Source organism: Zingiber officinale, chromosome 4A (genome assembly GCF_018446385.1).
Source record: "Zingiber officinale cultivar Zhangliang chromosome 4A, Zo_v1.1, whole genome shotgun sequence".
Lineage (NCBI taxonomy): Eukaryota > Viridiplantae > Streptophyta > Magnoliopsida > Zingiberales > Zingiberaceae > Zingiber > Zingiber officinale.
In genome coordinates this window covers 159,967,349-159,987,660 of record NC_055992.1, presented here as the reverse complement: position 1 = coordinate 159,987,660, position 20,312 = coordinate 159,967,349, and the positions used below count along the sequence as shown (strand labels likewise).

The 20,312-nt window shown below is 36.3% G+C and overlaps 1 protein-coding gene across 2 annotated transcripts; it reads right to left on the bottom strand.

Moving 5' to 3' along the window:
- Positions 1-883: 883 nt before the first annotated feature.
- LOC121971957 (zeta-carotene desaturase, chloroplastic/chromoplastic-like) lies at positions 884-20,103 on the bottom strand. 2 transcript variants are annotated; one of them, XM_042523506.1, is made up of 15 exons: positions 19,605-20,103; positions 17,612-17,736; positions 17,051-17,185; positions 10,294-10,366; positions 10,063-10,136; positions 8,772-8,876; positions 7,880-7,933; positions 6,389-6,579; positions 6,202-6,289; positions 5,222-5,264; positions 4,980-5,136; positions 4,675-4,803; positions 2,959-3,031; positions 2,057-2,221; positions 884-1,240 (listed from the first exon to the last, which is right to left on the bottom strand). In XM_042523506.1, exons 1-15 carry the CDS (start codon positions 19,759-19,761, stop codon positions 1,073-1,075), a joined length of 1,737 nt encoding a protein of 578 aa, XP_042379440.1. In that variant the 5' UTR covers positions 19,762-20,103; the 3' UTR covers positions 884-1,072. The 2 variants fall into 2 exon arrangements, with proteins under 2 accessions (XP_042379440.1, XP_042379441.1); XM_042523507.1 differs by lacking the exons at positions 6,202-6,289; positions 6,389-6,579; positions 7,880-7,933.
- Positions 20,104-20,312: the final 209 nt, after the last annotated feature.

Here is a 20,312-nt window from a genome sequence, read left to right as displayed (position 1 = left end):
ACACTCCCCATTGAAAAAATTCTTTGTTTTCACTCCCTAATCTAATATACTTACATAATTGTCTATGATATTTTAAGTATAAAAAGTTTAAAAATGAGTATAAATCCTCTTAAATTCAGTACATTAAACTAGAATCTAGTATATTTTCTATCAAATTGAGTATGATTCTTTTTCCACCGATGAAAAATATACTAGATTTTCTTTAAATGGTACTCAATTGGATGGAAAATATACTAAATTTTCTTTAAATGATACTCAATTAGATAAAAAAATATATTAAATCTTTTTCAAATGGTACTAAATTTAGGAAGAATTATATTAAATAGGAAAAAAATCATACTCAATTAAATAGAAAATATACTCGATTCTAGTTTAAAATACTGAATTTAATAAGAATTATACTCATTTTTAGATTATTTATATCTAAAAAAAATATGAAGGACAATTTTAATAAAAAATATACTCGAATATACTAGATTTTATTTAAATGATACTCAATTGGATAGAAAATATATTAAATTTTTTTTAAATGATACTTAATTGGATAGAAAATATACTAGATTTTCTTTTTACATGATACTAAATTTAAGAGGAATTATATTAAAATAGGAAAAAAAATATACTCAATTTAATAGGAATTATACTCATTTTTGGACCTTTTGTACCTAAAAATCTGAGAGACAATTAAGTCACAATATTTACATGAGGGAGTTGAAACAAATAAAACTTTACATACATAGAGTGGAAACAAAATTTTTTATGAGTAGGGATTGCATGCAAAATTCAAATTGTCATTGGAGATTTTTCTCTACTTTATATTTTTAATTTTATAAAATATATTTAAATTTATTATTGATGAATGATTTTAATTATTGAAGGTGAATAATACAACAAAGATTTATTTATTTCTTTTCAATGACTTTATTTGTCATTTGCCTGAATTAATACCGTATGCCATATGTAATTTGGTCCTAAAAAACAGATACACAACTATCAGATATGAAGATTGTTTTAGAGGCTGCAACAATTCAATGGTGATGCACCACATGGACAGAGAAAACTGACCAAAACTTCAAACCGGGCTCAGTTCTTCAGCCGTGTTCAAGTCTTTTTCCGTCGTTCCCAGATTGTCGGAAGCAAGCTTCTTTCTCAGAGCTGCTAGTTCTTCCCCGGCATTGCAGACATAGGCTGCTGCCCGCCGGCCGGACAGAGTTGCACCTTCCATGCTATCAATGTAATCCTGTGCGAAATAGGAGCAAACCAAAGTTTCATCCACTTAGTGACCCATTTCTGTGAAGTACAATGATAAATAAACCCTAGGGGAAAGTGGTATAAATTGGTTGAGAGAACTATTGTTTAGTATTTAATCGAATAGATGTAAAGGAAGAAAGCAATGTAAATCTTGTAGGAAGTCAAAGCTCATCCTAAAAAATGACAATTCTGCACATTAATACGACACACCCAAAACTCGAAACACGCAGATCATTCACTAGTAACCCTTTTGAGTGATGATAGTAGCATCGCAAGAACTTAGAAAATGTTAAGTATCAACCTAAAAACGAGAATAGTATTCAAACAAAGTGCCCGATCTGAATTAACTTCTTTTTTCACTGTGATTATATCAGTACCCATGGGCATCCAAATTAGATGGCCTACCCACACATTCTACACCAAATAATAGTCTAGGTTGGAAGGTCATGACTAACTCGATCACTGTATTACCCAGTCAAGATGTCATAACGGCAGCATAAAACAGTTTTTATCCCATGTGGTACAAAACGCAAGCAAAATCCAATTTTTAATATGCAAAAAATTCAAATGTTATTTTTTTAAGAAAAAAAAAGTAGAGAATCCTATTCAAACATTATAATCAGCATAGCAAAACAAGTGATGGCTGTTGATTTCAGTTTAATGGAGGAGACTGGAATGTGGAGAATTTAAACAGCAAGAAAATATTACAGAATACTGCATAAAAGACAGTAAGAGAATATGATTAGAGAATATGATTAATGCCAATAAAACATATTTAGGGGAAAAAGAATATCAGCTCATTTACCTGTTTTGTATAAGAACCAGAAAGGAAAAAGTTTTTGACTGGTGTCCTTTGATCTGGCCTAAATGGGTCTTTTCCAGGTGCCTCGCGATACAAAGATTGCCCAATTTTAACAACTGACGACCAAGTAACTTCTAATCCTCGAGAGGAGGGGAACAAATTTAAGACCTGATAAAAAAAAATGAAATGAAATTATATCTTTATGTGCCAGTTAACTGATCACATGAAGTTATTTCCTTTTCCGGATCGAGCAGTAAAGGAGGTACAAAGATTCTACAGCAGGGATATATTGAATAGTGCTATGAAGCTTATTTCTGCCAACAATTACTTCATATATGAAAAAAAAATCGATATCATGTTTAAAGACGAACTATCATGAGTCAGACATTGAATTATATTAAATGAATGACTCATGTAACCAGATGCAGATTATGTATACACTATTTTTTCCAAGGCGAGAAGCTCCGCTTCAATCTTTTATTCGTTAAAACCAATCTCAAGTTTCAAGTACAACACTTCTTGCTAAGGCATTTCAAAAGGTGATTCTTATTCTTTTTATCAGCAGTGACCGTGAAAATGACAGACTATTAGTCAAACAATGAAAAACAGCAACCAAAAAGAAGGATTGTGTGAACATATAACAGGCATTTAAAAAAGTGTTTAAAAAAAACCAGGAAGAGCTAATAAACCAATAACTCACTGTCAGCATACCAGTCACACGACATGAAAACAATATTCTACAAGATAAAACATTGCAGCATACGGGTAGGAAACAAGAAAAAATCCACTGTATTATAATCACTGGAAGTGGATGTAAAATCTGAACGTTGCAAGTGAATCATGCAAATGATTGATTAGGGAAAAAAAAAGTTTGAACCTAATACTCAATTAGAGTAAATGACCACCTGCTTTTGGACTTTTTCGATTATCTCATTGTTAGGCAATGGCATGTAGGGGTCACCAGGTGTTAGTACAGCTCTACAAAAAAGAAAGGTGGATCAGTTTTCAATCATGCACCTAACATCATTTGAAAGAGAACATATTATGGTGAAGGAAGCTTATCAACAAAGAAAGTAAAGCCAACATCAATTCTACCAAGGACAGTTTCAACCATGGGAATGGAGGATAAGGGTGTATGTGCTGCATGGATGATAAGTAAACAGCATATTATCAAAAGAAATGATCAAAAAATGCTAGTAGGAATATGTGCTGCCTAGTGCTAACTTAAATTACCAGTACAGTATAGCACTTGCAGAAATAGATTTTTGATTTGTCCTATTGTCAATATAGATGATATTATGTATCACTTATGAAGCAGCAAGAATGCATTAGCAGATCAAATAATTTCTCAGAACTTGAAGGAGGCATATTTTCTCTTGAGAATGATATAAATCTGAAAAAGATCACAAGGTAGGTGTTCTTAAGAACGTTCAGCATTCAAGACCCATCAGTTGATAACAATCTGACTTTTAATAAGATGCATCACCTGGTTTCAGTCAGACATGAATAGCAAAAGAAATTTTCTACTATTGATGAATAAGATGCAAGATGGTAATTTAGCTACTTTTTACACATTCAACTTCTCACTTCTCTGCAATCTTTAAGATATATCATCATCAGATTAATAGCTTTTGCGAATTGTCACACCACCACCAATTCCCTATACATTTTACTTTCTTGGACTCTCCAACTATTACCTTCTAATCTTATTTATCACAAATTTCATGTTGCATTAATATTATCAATCTATTCATTCCAAACTTATTTCTTCATTGTGACTCTAAAAAAATTTACATTAATATCCTTAAAAATTACACCAACTATTTTCTAAAACTAGAGACAATTTTTTACCACTTGCAGTACCTAAGATAACACAAGCACAATATATTTACATGAAAAACCCAAAGATGGAAAAGGGCAAAAAAGAATAGGCAAGAAGGAAGATGGTTTCAGTTCACAATTGCATATATATCATAACCCCCCAGCCTGGACTCTTGGTCTCCACTGACTCGCATTTTTCTGCTTGAAATATTTTCACTAAACATGGCAAAGCAGTGGGACAAAATTGTACACCAAATTTGAGACACACATTACAGTTATTTTACTACAGGCTGCAGCCAATTATTTTGACAGAACATGAGTTTTCCTCATGAAGTAAGATAAAGCTTGTGGATCCAGGGGGAACGACTACCCGGCTCTAACATGACATCTTTGGCAATTTATTTATCACATTGATATTTCCATTTGCTTCTCCAAAAGTGTTCATCAAGTCAATATTTAGACATAAGATATGATGAATACTACATAGCAATGTACTGTTCCATAAATATATTGTCTATTGGATGGTCTAGCAAAGCATTCAACTATATAGTTTAGGATTGTTAACAAACGTTCTGATTCTAACCATCACTTTACATCATGAATGATGAGACTTGAAAATGGAACATATTTATCCATTATCATTTATCAGACTGCCAAATGCCTCTAGAATTTTGATCAAATTAGGAAAAGTTCATAGAAAGAGGAAAGTTATCAAACAAAAAGAAGAAATACTACATCAGCAAAAGCACAGTATGTTCAGAAGCTAATACACAGCCATATGACGGAATAAGTATTCTTACTGGATAAGTGAGCCTTGCCCTTCGATGTAATAATCTTCTGGTGATGAAAGTGCAAGGTCCGCAAAGCAAGAAAAATCTGCATCTGGGGTGTAAAGAAGGTTGTCCAACCCTACAGCTTGAGTCAGTCGTCTGCAATCACAATGGCATAAACTTTTCAGAAAGGAAATAGAAAGAGAGGATCATAGGATCAACTTAAAAACAACAATTATCCAGTACTAACCTTTGTCATAGTGCAAGGTTAGTACTGGATAAAGTCCCTTGCACTATTAACGCATTGTAGTCAAAATGTATAAAGATGGAGTTACCTTGATATCTCGAAATCTTGCAGCTCTGTTACCCATCCATTGTACCGCAGCTGAACCGTGACAACTGGGACTCCAACTAATTTGTAGATATTGTCAAACATGTCCCACTCTCTCCACTTAGATGGAAGCAATCTTTTAATACCAGGAACATCACATGCTGAAATAAGATGAACAGATCATTTCAAACAATATGATGAGGCAAAAAGGAAATAAACATAATATGCAAGATAATGATGGTAGACCTGCAACATATGCGTCAGCTTTCACAATTTTCTGGTGTGTAGCCTGTTAAGTTAAATTTACAATATTAAAAGGTTGGTAATTGCAAGTAATAGCAGAAAATTAACTTTCGAAGCCATTCATATAGGAAACATAGACAATGTAGATGAAATACAGAATCAACTTAAACATAATATTGGCAGAATATGGTAGGGAGAACACAATAAATAATGCTACCATAGGTTCAAGGTTTGGTGAATATACCCTATAACCATAACTCAAAGCTATACCTGTTCTAGAAGTTTAAAAATACGTAGCATGGTGCCTGGGCAGCCATTGCTCTTCCGACAACTTAAAAGCATTTCAATAGTATAGTTATGATATGCTGGTAAGGATCAAGTTCTTGGTCGATTACCCTTCACACTCGGAGTCACACAAAAGCTTTTAGAAAATATGCCAGATTCCTACATTCATGCACGTGTTGTACTGCTAAATGAGACTGAGCAAACATAGTTGCTTGTATTATGATATACAGGTGACATGGCTTGGACAGACTGATAACTTGTTTGAAGCATTGATGCAACAGAATTTACAAACCTAACAATAGCAGAGAACCAATTATGAATGCATCAATTTAACTGGCCTTGGAATAGTTTGGCAGAGATTTTGTAGTTTTATGCCATAAAAATGCATAGATGTGCAAGGTTGTGACTGTATACAGGAAATCATATAAATGACATATGTGTTCATTATAATTTAGATGGATGAATGTATCCAACTTTTTGGGATCACTTATACTGAAAGGTCATATCACCAGTAATACTAAAGGTCATTTCAATCACATTTTTTATATCAAGTAGGGCTAGCTTGAGTCTTATCTTCAACCTGTCATAACTGCAACTCGTATAATTCAACTTAATTGGTGTTCAACCATTATCTCTGAATACCATCTTACAAAGAATGAGTGTGACCACATATAATGAATACAGGATCATGGATCAACCTTCGACATAGCAAGGCCAGTGACATATGTCTCGCCATCAGGTGATTTCTCATATAGTATCTCCCTACAGCCCCATCTCAAGTGAAACCTATTGAAAAAATTGAAATGGTGGAAAATATAATCAGCCCTTTGACAAAGAATTCAAGTTAATATTAACTATTGAGAAGGCCTTCTATTCATGTCATACCTGCCACCTTTCTCCATTATATATTTTTTTATAGGCCCACTTAAATATACATCAGGAGAACCCTTCAACATTCGCAATAAGGAAGCTTCTGTCTTGGTAGCAAAAAGTGCAAAAATAGTGAGCATACATCGGGCACTTATATTATCACAGTCAATAAATCCAAGAGCATAAGCAACAGGATCCCACATTCGCTGAGGGGGCGTTTGGTTCTTTTCTAGGAATAGGAATCGGAATGTAAATCATTGTATTGTGGAATGGGAATGGGTATGAGCATGGATATCACTCTTAAAAGTAATGTTTGGTTAATTGTATATCTTCTATCGGAATAAATCAAAGTTTCCTTTTTTACCCTTAAAGGGAAATAAGAGAAAAAATTAGATGTGAGAGAAAGATGAATGTGAGAGAAAAATATGATGAAAGAGAATGATGAGAGAGAATGTATTATGAGAGATAAAGTGTGATAAGAAAGAATGAAGAGAGAGAAAGTGTGATGAGAGAAAATGAAAAAAAAGAGTGTGATTGGAGAGAGCATGATGAGAGAAAATATGATGTGAGAGAAAGTATGATAGGAGAGGATGAAGAGAGAGAAAATATAGTGAGAAAAAAATGAGGAGAGAGTGTGTCATGAGAGAGATTGAGGAGAGATAAAGTATGGTGAATATGATGGGAGAGATTGAGGAGAGAGAAAGTATGATGAGAGAGAAAGTGTGTTGAGGAAAAAAGGAGTAAGTGTGATAAGAGAGATTGAGGAGAGAGAAAGTATGATGAGAGAGAAAGTATGATGAGAGAGAAAGTATGATGAGAGAGACAGTGTGTTGAGGAAAAAAGGAAGAAGTGTGATAAGAGAGATTGAGGGGAGAGAAAGTATGATGAGAGAAAAAGTGTAATGAGAAAAAAAAGAGTGTGATGGGAAAGCATGATGAGAGAGAAAGTGTGATGAGGAAAAAAAGAAGAAAGAGAATGCGATGGAAGAGATTGAGGAGAGAGAAAGTATGATGAGAGAGAAAGTGTGATGAGGAAAAAAAGAAGAAAGAGAATGCGATGGAAGATATTGAGGAGAGAGAAAGTATGATGAGAGAGAAAGTGTAATGAGAAAAAAGAGGAAAGAGAGTGTGATAGGAGAGAGAAAGTGTGTGATAAAATGATGAGAGAGAAACTATGATGAGAGAGAAAATATAATGAGAGAGAATAAGGAGAGATAAGTGATATGAAAGAAAAAATAAATATATATATTTTGATATTTGATATTTGATATTAATGGAGAAAATTTTAGTTTTAAGTCAAGGGTATTTTTGGAATAAGGGAATATTTTGATTGATGAAAATAGGGTAATGGCTCATTGAAGGGGGGTACATGGGAATGAGTTATTACCCAATTTCAAGGATTCATTCCCTTATTTGTATTCCTATTCCTATAATCCAAACATTAACAATGGGAATCAATGATTCTCATTCCCATTCCCCACTCCTATTACCCTAAACCAAACGCCCCCTGAATACTCGTACGTGTACCTCCTTTCGACAAAAACCAATCAGAAAAACTAATCTGGAAAAGCACAATCAACAAAATTTTTATTAACTTCCATATGCAATTAGACAGGAGAGCATAATCAGCAGATTTTTTCTACTAGCAATAGGAAGGAAATGATAAAGCAGAGACAATTACTGTGATAAGGATACCATCCAATCAATATATCAGATAAGATGCAGGCAAATCCATGTCAACGTATACAAAGTATTATCATATGTAACCACTTCATAAGATGATATATATATTACTAAAGTTGTCTGAGTCTTCTGATTTGCAAGAATCCTTTGAACAAAGCTTCAGTTAGTAGGGAGGAAATATTATATTATTGTTATAAAGAGACAACTATTACATGACATATAGGGCAACATAATATTCTATAATTAAAATATTCAAAGTGGAACCGAACCATGTTTTAAAATTTTGAACCGTATCGGAGTTTTGGTTTATCATCTGAACGATACGGCAGATATGATTTCAGTATTTTTAAAATATAAAATATATCAATTTTTAAATAAAAATTTAGCCTAAATATTTTTAAAAAAGAGAGAAATATTTTTTTTAAAAAAAAATGTGGATCCCAGAGCCATTGACCCTGCGGAGGTCACTGCGGGATCGCAACGCTCCCATGACCCCATGGGCGTTGTTGTGGGATCGCGGCGCCCCCGCGACCCCATGGAGATTGCCGCAGACTAGTACCGGTGCTGGGCGACAGAACTAAATTTTGCCCGTTTCGTCTAGCCCGGTACGGAATTTTAAGCCGTAAACCAAACTCACAAAGCATCTAAGTGATGACTCCAATAACATAATAACGGTATCAATCACAGTTCATATACCATAAATAGCAAAAACTTACAGTATCTAGGTCCCTTATCTCTTGCAATGCACCGTCAGGATCAACAAGAGCTCGAACAACAGGGCTTAGAGCAAGGGCAAAAGCATTCCGTGATTTATCATAGAGCTATTAAAATGTAAAGGCAACATCAGGTGTCAACAACTGAAGAAAACAAAATCACAAAAAAGGAGAATGGAAATGCATTCTCAAACAGAATAAAAGAAAATTTAGAAAGAAAGGGGAACTGCCGAGACATGCTCATACATAATACACCATTAGTATCTAATCCAAACATGTTACACGATGGAATACATTGTTTTTCAAATAAAACACATTATTTAATTGTCAAACAAAAGTATCTAGTTATTAAAGATTGAATATTTTTTCTGTAGAATGATAGGTTCTCAAAACTTTTTTGGCGGTTCTAGAAATACTAAATAGGACATGCTGGTTCAGCACTACTGTGACAGTCTCACTTTACATGAAATAATCACCTTGAAGCCATGATGACAGACAAGCATAAAAACATCAATATGACACAGATTGTACTCAAAGTGACAGCATAAATTGGAAATTACTTATTATGTTGCTGTCTGTTGCATAGTTTCAGAATGAACTTTATTCCAAACAATTTGCAGAGAACTATAGATCAACGGAAACAAAAGAAACATCAAGTAAAAACATGGAACATGAATACACATATAGGATAATGATGTCCATATTCACATTAAGTTGGTAATTTTTGTATACGTAATGGCCACACAGTCATGTGATTATTCAAGAGAGAATACTTAATTAGCTTTGGAGGAAATGAACTGTGATGGCTCACAATAAATTATTGAGATAATAAAATTTTGGAGAGTTGAGTTCTGTGATCTCTATATTTGAACTTGTAGCAAGACAAATCAATTTATACTGAGTAATCACATTAGAAGAGTAATAATAGTCCTCCTGGCAGTTGTATAAAATGTATCTCCACTGGAAGTGAACACAAAGAAAGAAAGACAAGAATTGCAACACCAGAACAATTAATAAAATACCAAACATTTCTTAGCATGTGAATAGATTTTCTGAATGTTTTCCATTTTAACAATTAGGCAACTTTCTCATGTTCCATGACCTCATAGACATTATTTTATGATCTTTTGTACCAAGTATAAGCAATATCAAGGAACACAAAGTACTGATAACTCACACCAAAGTAGTTTAGCAGAAGTATTTAAACTATTCCAATAGATTATGCAATCACAGTGTAACTGATGAATAAGCTACCATCAATTTAGTGATTAAATAACTTCACTTAAGTTCACACCTCTAGTTGTGTGGTTGCTAGAAATGCTCGTATTCCATGAATTGGTGCCCCCAAAGGAAACCGAAAATCAAGTTCTGCAACAAAAGATTAAATTTATAGATATGAAATTTGAGAAAATGTAACATGAAAGAAACTCTTCTCCATCTTTTTTTTTGAATGAAAATATCCTAGCTTTAAATCCTTTTGCTTGAAAGATATCACAACAAACAAAAAAAAAAAATCATGCCATACCGCCAAGTTTACCCCCCTTGTTCACAAAGGTGTGAGTGTGATCCTTAACCAACAAATTTTCATCAGCACCTACCTGACAAGTGAAACATAGAGAACAAGCTAAAGTATAATGCTATATATCTCCATGTGAGCAATAAAATAGAAATAAGAAATAACAAAATACAATCCAAGAAATTAGACAAACAGATAACTTAAGAGAAATAAACCAATATAATACATATAGCGTCTCTGTGTGTGTGTGTGTGTGGCCAGAATTGTCTACTCAACATAAAAGTTATCCCAATATGAACATTACGTTTCCATTAGATGTCACCAATAATAGACACAACAAGATAAAAAAGTACTGATATAATAATATGTTGTGATAGTATTTTTTATGTCATAATATTTTTTTTTTGTAATTGAGAGAGAAGGAGCTTTAGTGCAACAGTATGTTGCTTTACTGTGATCAAGGTTCTAGTCATAGAAACCGTCTCTCTTGTTTTGCTATGCAAGAATAAGACAATCTACATCAAACATCTCCAAACCCAACATCAACAGCGAACTCTTTTACTTGCAACTCCTTTTTATTGTCATTTTCTTGTGACTGTTGTGTTTCTAATATCTACTCAACAACAGGTACTTCAAATCTCATCTTGTTATCAGACTCCCATAAGTTTCTATTGCCACGCTTAACTAATTTATGATTTAGTTGAGTGTATCAAAATGCAAAGAAGTCAATGCCAGTGAGCAATAAATATTCTAAAAACAATAAAAATGAAAAGAAAAAAAAAAAAACAGAACTGATGATCAAGAAGATAGCAAAAGCTTTCATATGATGTAGCAAATCAACCAAATGAAACTTCATTTGAATAGTCCTAGACAAATATTGACAAAAGTTTTATTCAAAGTAGAAAAGTCTAAGGTAGAATTTCAATGGGAGTGCAAAGAACAAAAAAATAACAAGGCATTTAGATGGGGTCGATTGACACTAAAGCATTCAACCAGGGCCTCACTTAACCATGTTGAAGTAAACAAAGGAGTTTGTCTCTTACTCTCAAGCTCAAGGAGATGGACTAGATCAATCAGTGGTTCCCCTATCATGGCATCAGTTTGACATTTGGATTCAAGATAGGTATCAGCTGGTTCAGCCCCCAACATACCAATTTTCTCTAGCGTATCAATTACAATTTATATATTTCTATTGGGAGATATAAATGTCCTCTTCATTGAACCACTTCTATTCCAAGAAACAGCTCAGATTCTTGGACTGAAAGTATGGATGAAGATAGGCTTTCATGTAAAATACTTTAAAAAAAAAGGGCAGATAATGATAAGGGAATTTTCCAGAATTTTTAGAAATTTTTCGAGAATTTTTCGGATCTCGTATGGACGAGTTTATGGGGATGAAAATTGAGCTCGGGAAAAGCCTGTTTAGGCTACCCAATTTAAGCGAGGAAATGTTTGATTTCCCTTATTATTTCATTTTCTTTTCTTTTTATTTTTTTTCTATTTTCTTTTTCTTTCTTCTGTTTCTCTTCCCCGCGTGCCCGACTCCTCACCCGACGCCGCCTCCTCCTGTGCCCTAACCGTTCCAAGGCGGTTCCTTCTTGTCTTTCTTTTTTTTTTTTTTGTCTTCCGCGACGCTAAGCTCTCTCCTTCTTCCTTCCGAGCCGCACACTCGACGCCTTCTTCTTCCTCTTCCCCCAAGCGCCGGCGACGATCTGCCACCGCCGATCCACTGTCGCCTTCCATCTTCCTCGCGTCTTCCTCGCCAACCGCAGCCGTGCCCTAATCGGCCGAGCCAATTCCCCCTTTTTCCTCTCCCCTGGCCGACGCAGACGCCGACTCCTCGCTTCACTGCCGGCGCCGCCTCTCGCTGTGGAGATTCCAGTGGCGCCGCCGACCTCCTCTGCTGCCCTAGTTTGTGTTCACCGCCGCTCCTCCTCAGCCCTAGAGCCGGCTGCCGCCACCTGGTGTTAGATCTCTTCCTTTGTTTCGGCCAGAAGTTTCCAGACAGGTTGTACCGGGCAAACAAGCTTGATCCGGCTAGAAGAAGAGTATCGATTTGGCGGGTAAGTAGTTGGTTTAGAGGATTATACATTAGTAATTTTAATCTAATGTTTAGCAGTGGATGTAATGATTTTTATTAGGGTAATTGCTTTGGGAATCCACAGCTCCACCTCGCTCCGATTAGGTTTATCGGCGGCAGCTGTGATTTTCGGCCACAATTTCTAGCAATATCCCTGGCTATGAATTGAGGTAAGGTTTAGGGTCTTGATTTTCGTTGTAGATGATTGCTAGTTGTGTTAGCAAAAATTGTTAACTTGGATTCATGTGTAGGTTTTAATGTATTCGGGTAGTGGAATGATTAGGGTTTTACCCTAAATTAATTTAGAAGATTTTATTTAGCTATTCGTTTAAATTTGTAGCTAAATAAAAATGTACATTATACGGTTGACACAGGACTTTGACACGAGACGAGTATCTCGACTACCGGTTTGGACTTTTCGATTTGGAGGCGGGTACTTTGACTTTATGTCATTTGATATGCATAATAATGTCTTTAACAAATAGCAACGATTGTGTTTTCTTATCTGTTTCGGTTGATCACTACCCGATCTGTTACATGCTTGGTTGTTTGTTTGTTATGCACATCATGTTAGTACTTATCTGACTTTACATGCTTATAGAGGTAGTGACACAACCATGTTATTTATCATGTTCAGGACCTAGGGTTTTTGATACCTTATATGGTTTGTGTACTTTGATTTGATTCATTTTCCGATGGTACACATTTTACATATATATGGATTATTGCTATGCTGCTCAGTATTTTGTCATGCTTAGTATCATGCACCATTCGCATGATTGCATGCTGCGCGATAGTCTGCTTCATTATTGTTGAGCACATCGCCAGTTTCATCACTGTCGGTGCTCCGTTGGTCCGCTCATGGGTAGCGTGACGCAGCGTGGTAGCACGTCAGTTTGCTCGGTGGTGCTCCGTGGGACGCTCATGGGTAGTGTACTGTAGCGTGGTAGCACGCCGGGATCCCTCCCCGTCATGGTGTTCCGGGAGATGAAAGAATTGTGCTCCCCCATTTATGATTTGGGGTAGGAGTATGTGTGTACTCTGACAGCATTCCGTCCACTCGGTCACTCATTAGGAGCAGTGACGGCAGAGTGCACGGTTGTCACAGCCCTACCCACTCAGTCTCACCATTGTGTGTGAGATCACTGACTGGCGTCAGGGGTGACCATGACATTGGCATCATATGCATGATGCATTTATTGTTTGTGTTTGCTGCATTTACTTGTTGCATTTGTATGGATGCATATGATTGACATGCATACAGGATTTATGACACTCTCGGTCTGACGACCTGTTGTACTTATACCCTGGTCCTGATTAGTACAGTTTTCTCCTGCTTATTTCAATTGCATTTATCCTTCTTGTATCATGAGACTGTACGCATGATTAGTGCTGGATGTTATTTTCTTTATTATGCATATCAGTTGATACCCACTGAGTGTTGGACTCACACCCAACTCCGTTGCTATTTTCAGGTTGATGTTGTTCGGAGAGTTCTAGTCGCTAGTCCCCTGAAGATCCAGAGTTATTTAGTCTTTTGTTATGTTTCTTATTGCATTATCTGGATTTGTATTAGTTTACTTTTGGATATTGCCTATGAGTTTTATTGGATTTGTTTTACTATATGCCTGCTTAGACGGCAGAAGAGGTGAGTTGATTTTATCGTCGGATTTGAGCTTTATGGGTGTAGTGGAGTAGGACATCGGTTTTGTGCTTTATGGGTGTAGTTGAGTAGGGTTGTTTTTGAGTCTTATTATTACTGTGCTAGTTTGTTAACTATTAAACAGCATGGATGTCTGTGTGTTGTGCTTATATTATTGTTATTGTTTCGGTCGTATTGGCCGATGTATATGTGGCCCAGAGGACATTGTAGAAAAGTTTCAGATTGTCACCCGTACAAGGGAGATGCTACCGAAATTTCTTCGGACAAGGACTCCCCCGGGCCGTGACATTTCAACTCCATGTTTGCCAAGTCATCACCAATGATAATATCCATATAAGCAATAAAGACAATATGTTTTCTAGATGGAGAGGCAAAATGAAATCATATGACATTTCTGATCACCTGGAATTGAAGGAGAGCATAACAGAGTTTACTAAATCATGCTCTAAGGGTCTTTCAAGCCAAAGAAAGACTTCTTCAATTTACACAGTAAATCACTCTCCTCTTGAGCAACAAATCTTGTAGGTTGCTACATACACACATCTTCCTTAAGGTCACAATGGAAGTCTTCGTGTCCATGAGATAAAAGGTCATTCAACTATGGTTGTCAAATTAAGGAAAAATCGAGCTGGAACAATTTTAGCCTAGTTGAAAAGGTATTCAAGTAAACCATTCCATAACTTGAGTGTGTTGAACTGATCGAATTCACACATCTCCACAATGGTATGATATTGTCCACTTTGGACCTAAGCCCTCATTGATTTGTTTTTGAACTCTACCCAAAAGTCCTCATACCAACGAAGATAAGGACCACCATACTTCGATCGAAGTCACTTCTTTCCACTGCAATTGGGGGCACGCCTTATGTGAAATACCTGGAGCATCATCTGCCTCGAGAGCTTATCATGGATTTTTACTGGAAGCCCCCTACCATTATTCCCATGGTTCAGACCTCCTCCACCTCCTTTGTTAAGGTTCACCACATCGTTCCATCTTGACCATGACTCTTATACAACTTGTTGGACCGATGGAATTCATATATCTCCAAAATAGTATGATATTGTTCACTTTGGACAATATTCATTTACAACCTATTGTGCACTTACTAAGAGGAAGAGGTATCACCTCCCGTGTAGCATTCAAATGCAACTATGCAAGCCTTGAATTTCTTTAACTAGTCCCTCATCTCCACCCTGAATGTGAAAGTGCCTTTAAGGTAATCCTAGGAATATAATGTGAATTCAAAGAAGAAATAAAAGCACAATATCTACGTGACAATGCAACAATTTAAGAAACAAGAAATCGGACGAGACATAAAACAACTAGAAAAACCTCTCTAAAGAGTGATAGACAGATCAAATCAAAAGTTGCATCCAAAATGGAAGGCAATGCCAGATGAGCAATGGAGTCTAGTGGGCATCCGCTGCAAGCAGGAGAAGATAATAGAATGGACAAAGGTGTCGGAATTGAATGCACCACACTAACAAACACATAAGTTAGATAAGTATGAAAAAAAATAGGGTGAGCTTAAAGTGTTGATAAATACATGTAATTCTCATCAAAGTAGTAATAGTACCCATTTTGCAATTAAGAGTAGCCCATGAAATGGACTTACCTACTCTAGGTGACGGTTTATCAATATCAAAAGATAAGAAATGAATAAAATACAGGGTTTGATTCTCGCTTTATTTGAGAGAATGGTGTGTCCAATAAAACTATCTCATTATTTTTCAATTCCAATAATCAAGGAATTTACTAAGCAGGTCCTTAAGAGGTTCTAGGATTGCATATAGTTGTAATACACTAGGTTTTCAAGAAATGGGTCTCTTTGTGAATAACATATATTCCAGGGATTATAATCTAATGTTACAATTATGAATATTACATATAGGTAGAAGGAAAAAAGTTAGCCTTAATCTTTCCCTATTATAGCTATGATACCATGAAGATGTCCAAGGAGAAGCTCAATCCAACTAAAAATGTTAAGACACTTAGATAGGAGCTCCTCTGTACTTGAATGTCCAAGAAGGCCTTCCCTTACTATGCAACTAAAGGGTGGATTGCTTACCCTCTCATATAGGAAGAATGTTAATTCATAATAAAACAACAATTTGACCTAAACGAATAGCCAATGTAAAAGGCTACCAACAGATGATCCATTAAATTACAGCAAATGTCTGAAACCATATTTGCTTCAAGAATTTAGTATGATAGAGATACCACGATGGCATCTTTCTTTGGTAATCTCTCTTCTAGGTGTTGTTGCATACATTTCAAGAGATAGCATATAAGGCGTAGCTTTAGCCATCATTTTGTATCAGCAGAAGCAAGTATATATGTTGCATTCCCAAATATCGAGATGCTAGCATTGGTCAAACATGGCACAAGCACATCAAATGTCAATCCTAGGACAGTGAATATGGGCAAGGGAGAGTCAAGTAAGCAACAAATTAAGATCTTAGTGGGCAGGAAATGCAATAGAGTAGACCTCTCTAGCTAATAGTGGAACCCTTGATATGATTCTTCTTCCTTGTTCCTTTTCTTCTACATTTGCCTCTTCTTCGCCCTCTTCTTTCTCTTCTTTTTCTCTCTCCACTTCTTTCTCTTGGTTGATGCTGATTGCTGACACATGGTACTTCACTTGGCACCATTAATTAGCTTATTCCAACCAAGCACCAAAACTATGATATGGAATGAGATTTCAAACACTGGTACTTTTTATAAGAAGAAATATTTTTAAAGGAAAAAAAAAGTAGGCACAGCACCTAAAACCTATTATTCTAGATGCAAAAAAAAAAAAAAACAGAAAAGATAGTCTGAAAAATCATCATTTGGGAATTTGAAGATATGAATTACCATGTTAAGTGAGGATTCATATTAAAAAGTTATACATGTATTTTATGGATACCAATAAGTAAAAGTCTAACTTTAAGAATCAAGAGTGCTCAAGTACTTCCATGCATCATATCATCTGAAATGGATAGCATAAATCTGATTTTTTTGATCATGTGAAGAGCTTTTACCTTTTTCATAAGACGGAAAAGATTGCTGTAGCAGCCAAAAAATACATGCAATCCCATTTCAATATGATTTCCTTGCTTATCAACGAAAGAGCCCACTTTTCCACCAATAAAAGGTCTGCTTTCATAGATGTCAACCTGCATGTAAACATCAGGAGACTGTCATACATACATGTAAATATATTGCAGATGCAAGTTGTCATGGTCATTATCATTATCATCTATGTTTAACAAAACTATTTGAGGTCAGCTACGTGAACCTTATCCTACACTAAGCTATATGCATATTGCAAAATAAAATATGTTCTAAAAAATCAACCAATGTTTACATAGAAAGCTGATCCAAAACCTGACAGATGTTGTGAAGGAAAAGGGGCAGCATAAAAGATTTAACAGGAACTAGGTAAAGAGCAATACCAATGATGCAAGCATATGACACCAAAATACATAGTCTGATTGGGTAATAGATCTACAACAAAGTTACTAGTAAAAATTAGAAATTTTGCCAGTATATTTGACAAGAAAGTTGAAGAGAGTATATTAAAAAGTATTTAAGCATCTAACCTCATGTCCTTGATCCAAAAGCTCAACTGCAGTTGACATGCCAGCAAGGCCACCTCCAACAATTGCAACTTTAAGCTTAGGCCCTGTGTAGACTTCAGGTTCTGGTGGAAATAAACCTTTTGGAGCTGTCATTAGATGAAAATCCATCAATATCACACACTAAAGACTTTGAAAACAGAGTGGCTATTAAATACACTCATACTCAAAACCAATGAGGCTATAAGATAAATGATCATGCACTGATGCAGCTAATCTTATCTAATAAAAACACTGTGCGTGTTAGGATACCAAAAGTCAAAATAGAAAAGCACTCAGAATTTAATTAGGTTTCACACAAATAGTACAACAAAGAACACTCAAATTTGGTAAAGAGACTCTCTCAACTAGCTAGAGCCGATGTTCTCTTCCACAAACCAGAAAATATATCCATTCCCGTTCCTCTAACTTCACACATACTTATAACCATGCATATTTAGGTAACTAACTCTGAAACATGCTAATATAACTACCACACAGATATACCTGACTCTAAAACATAATTGTCTACTATATAACTTCCTATGTGTTAATTTTGTCCAGTACCCTTTTTGTTTTACTCCCCCTAGAATACACAAGTCGTGTTGTGGGCTTGTTTCCCTCATGATCGAGCAAAGTGCCCACATCTAGAACTTGGTTCCTAATAGTAATATAATGAAATGTGAAGGATCTAGGTTTGTTTTGAAAATAATGATCCTTCCGTAACCATTAAGAGAAGAAAATATCCCATCACTTATTCGTAATTGCTAATTGTTACAACAAAATTAAAAGGATTTAAGTACCTACTATTGGAGATTGATATATGGAGTTCTCTCTCCATCAATCCTTAGAAGAACCCGCTTAAACAATGCAAACTGCAATATTAAAGTATATAAATAACGGCAGCAATATTGCCACCATAGTTGTATGAAGCATAAGTATTATACTTGGGCCAAAATGGCAGTAATATCATAAGTTTGATCAGATTTGGACAAAACATATTCTTTTTACTGCTAATTAGCAATAGTTGAATCAATATCACCGCAACTTGAGGCTTCAATGCTTGATTCAATTCCCAAGTTGTAAAATCCTCAAACATGTTTTTCAGTCTATCTTTGTTAAGAGTTTATGACCTATATTCTGTTAGGCCTGATCCGAAAAGATCCTGGTGCAATGTATATTGTGCAACTTCAATTATGAGAATTTTTGGAAATTTGTGGAACTAGTGGAAGGATTTGCCAAATCCGGAGCTCACCACAATCCAAGCAAGATGGTGGAGGTGGGGCATCCCAAGGTATGGACTTTTATTATTACTTTTGCACACATTTATATATAGGTAATTAGGGTTTCACAGTCATGTGATGTAAGTTGCAACTCTCCTTTTGCACCAATTTCAATATAGTGAATTCTTTTCCTCTATGCTGGTTACCTATTTTTGATATTATTGCTACAATTATCTTAGACTTCTGATACTAACAAAGAGAGCATTGAGTGTCAAGCCTGCCTAGCTTCATTGGAAATACAAAATAAATTCTTATGTTTCAGAAAGCATCATTAGCAGCACCACTTTGACCCGTCTTCAAACTTGACAACATCTGCTTTCCACCAAAATAAATGGATTTGACTAATCTATTAATGTCATAAACTAGCAAATTTCAACAGAAAAATAATACTATGGATTAGGGTATGTAAAAAAGACCTTTTAAGTATGTTTCTTTCATTTTTTAAGGGCAGTAATAAAATTGACTTCCTTGCATAGTTCTCTGCAAGGAGAGAAGAAAAAAAGGTCCGACCGCTTGAATTCACGACAACAATACAATTCAGGGAAGAGTGGCATTCTTAAAAAGAAAAAAAAAAGAATGAATTTTGTAATGAAAGAACGGAAAGAGGCGTAAATCCCTAACAGGCGTCCCAACCCAAGCCAATTATACACTAAAAACTGACACGGGAAGGCAAAAGCTCAGCTGAAGAAGTTCACCGTTATTTCTCATATCCGAAACCTGGCTATCCAGCGAACATCGTGCCGCCGCTGGCGGAAACCGCGGAGGTCGGGACTTGGACAGAAGCGCCCCCCTGCGTGGATCACGGAACGAGGTAGCAGGAATACACAGGGAAGGGCAGGAGGCCGAAGCCATTCCGACCACGAAGTCGAGCGGAACGTCCCCTAGGGAAGCTCTCGAGATCAGCAACAGCGGAAGCGAAAAGCGCAAAGAGCGCGACGACGCCGACGAGCGGAGGTATCTCGAGTGGCAGAGATGCGGGAGACGTCGAATTTGTTGCGACGCAGAAACGACAAGGAGGGATCAGGAAGCGGAATCGAGGAGCAGCTGGAGGAATCAAGAAGGGGTCGAGCTATCCGACCCGCGTTAATGGCGAAGCGAAGTGGGAGGAGGTGACGGGATCGGGTGGCGAGGTGTCGCACCTCTGCCGTAGTGCGCCTTATCTCACCACTCCCCTCCACTGCCAAGCCAACCACGGTCGGCAGACGCACAATAGGCCACCAAGCCCCGACCCGAGCAACGACTTTAGTCACGACAAGTCTGCGGCACCTACAAGTCGGGGTCGTACGCTAAGTCGTAGGATAAGCGGCGACGAAAAAAGAAAAACAAATTTAGCCACACGGACTGCGCCAGCCATCAACAAATTCAACACTCAACAGTGATTCGCGCGCGCTTTAGAAATAGTT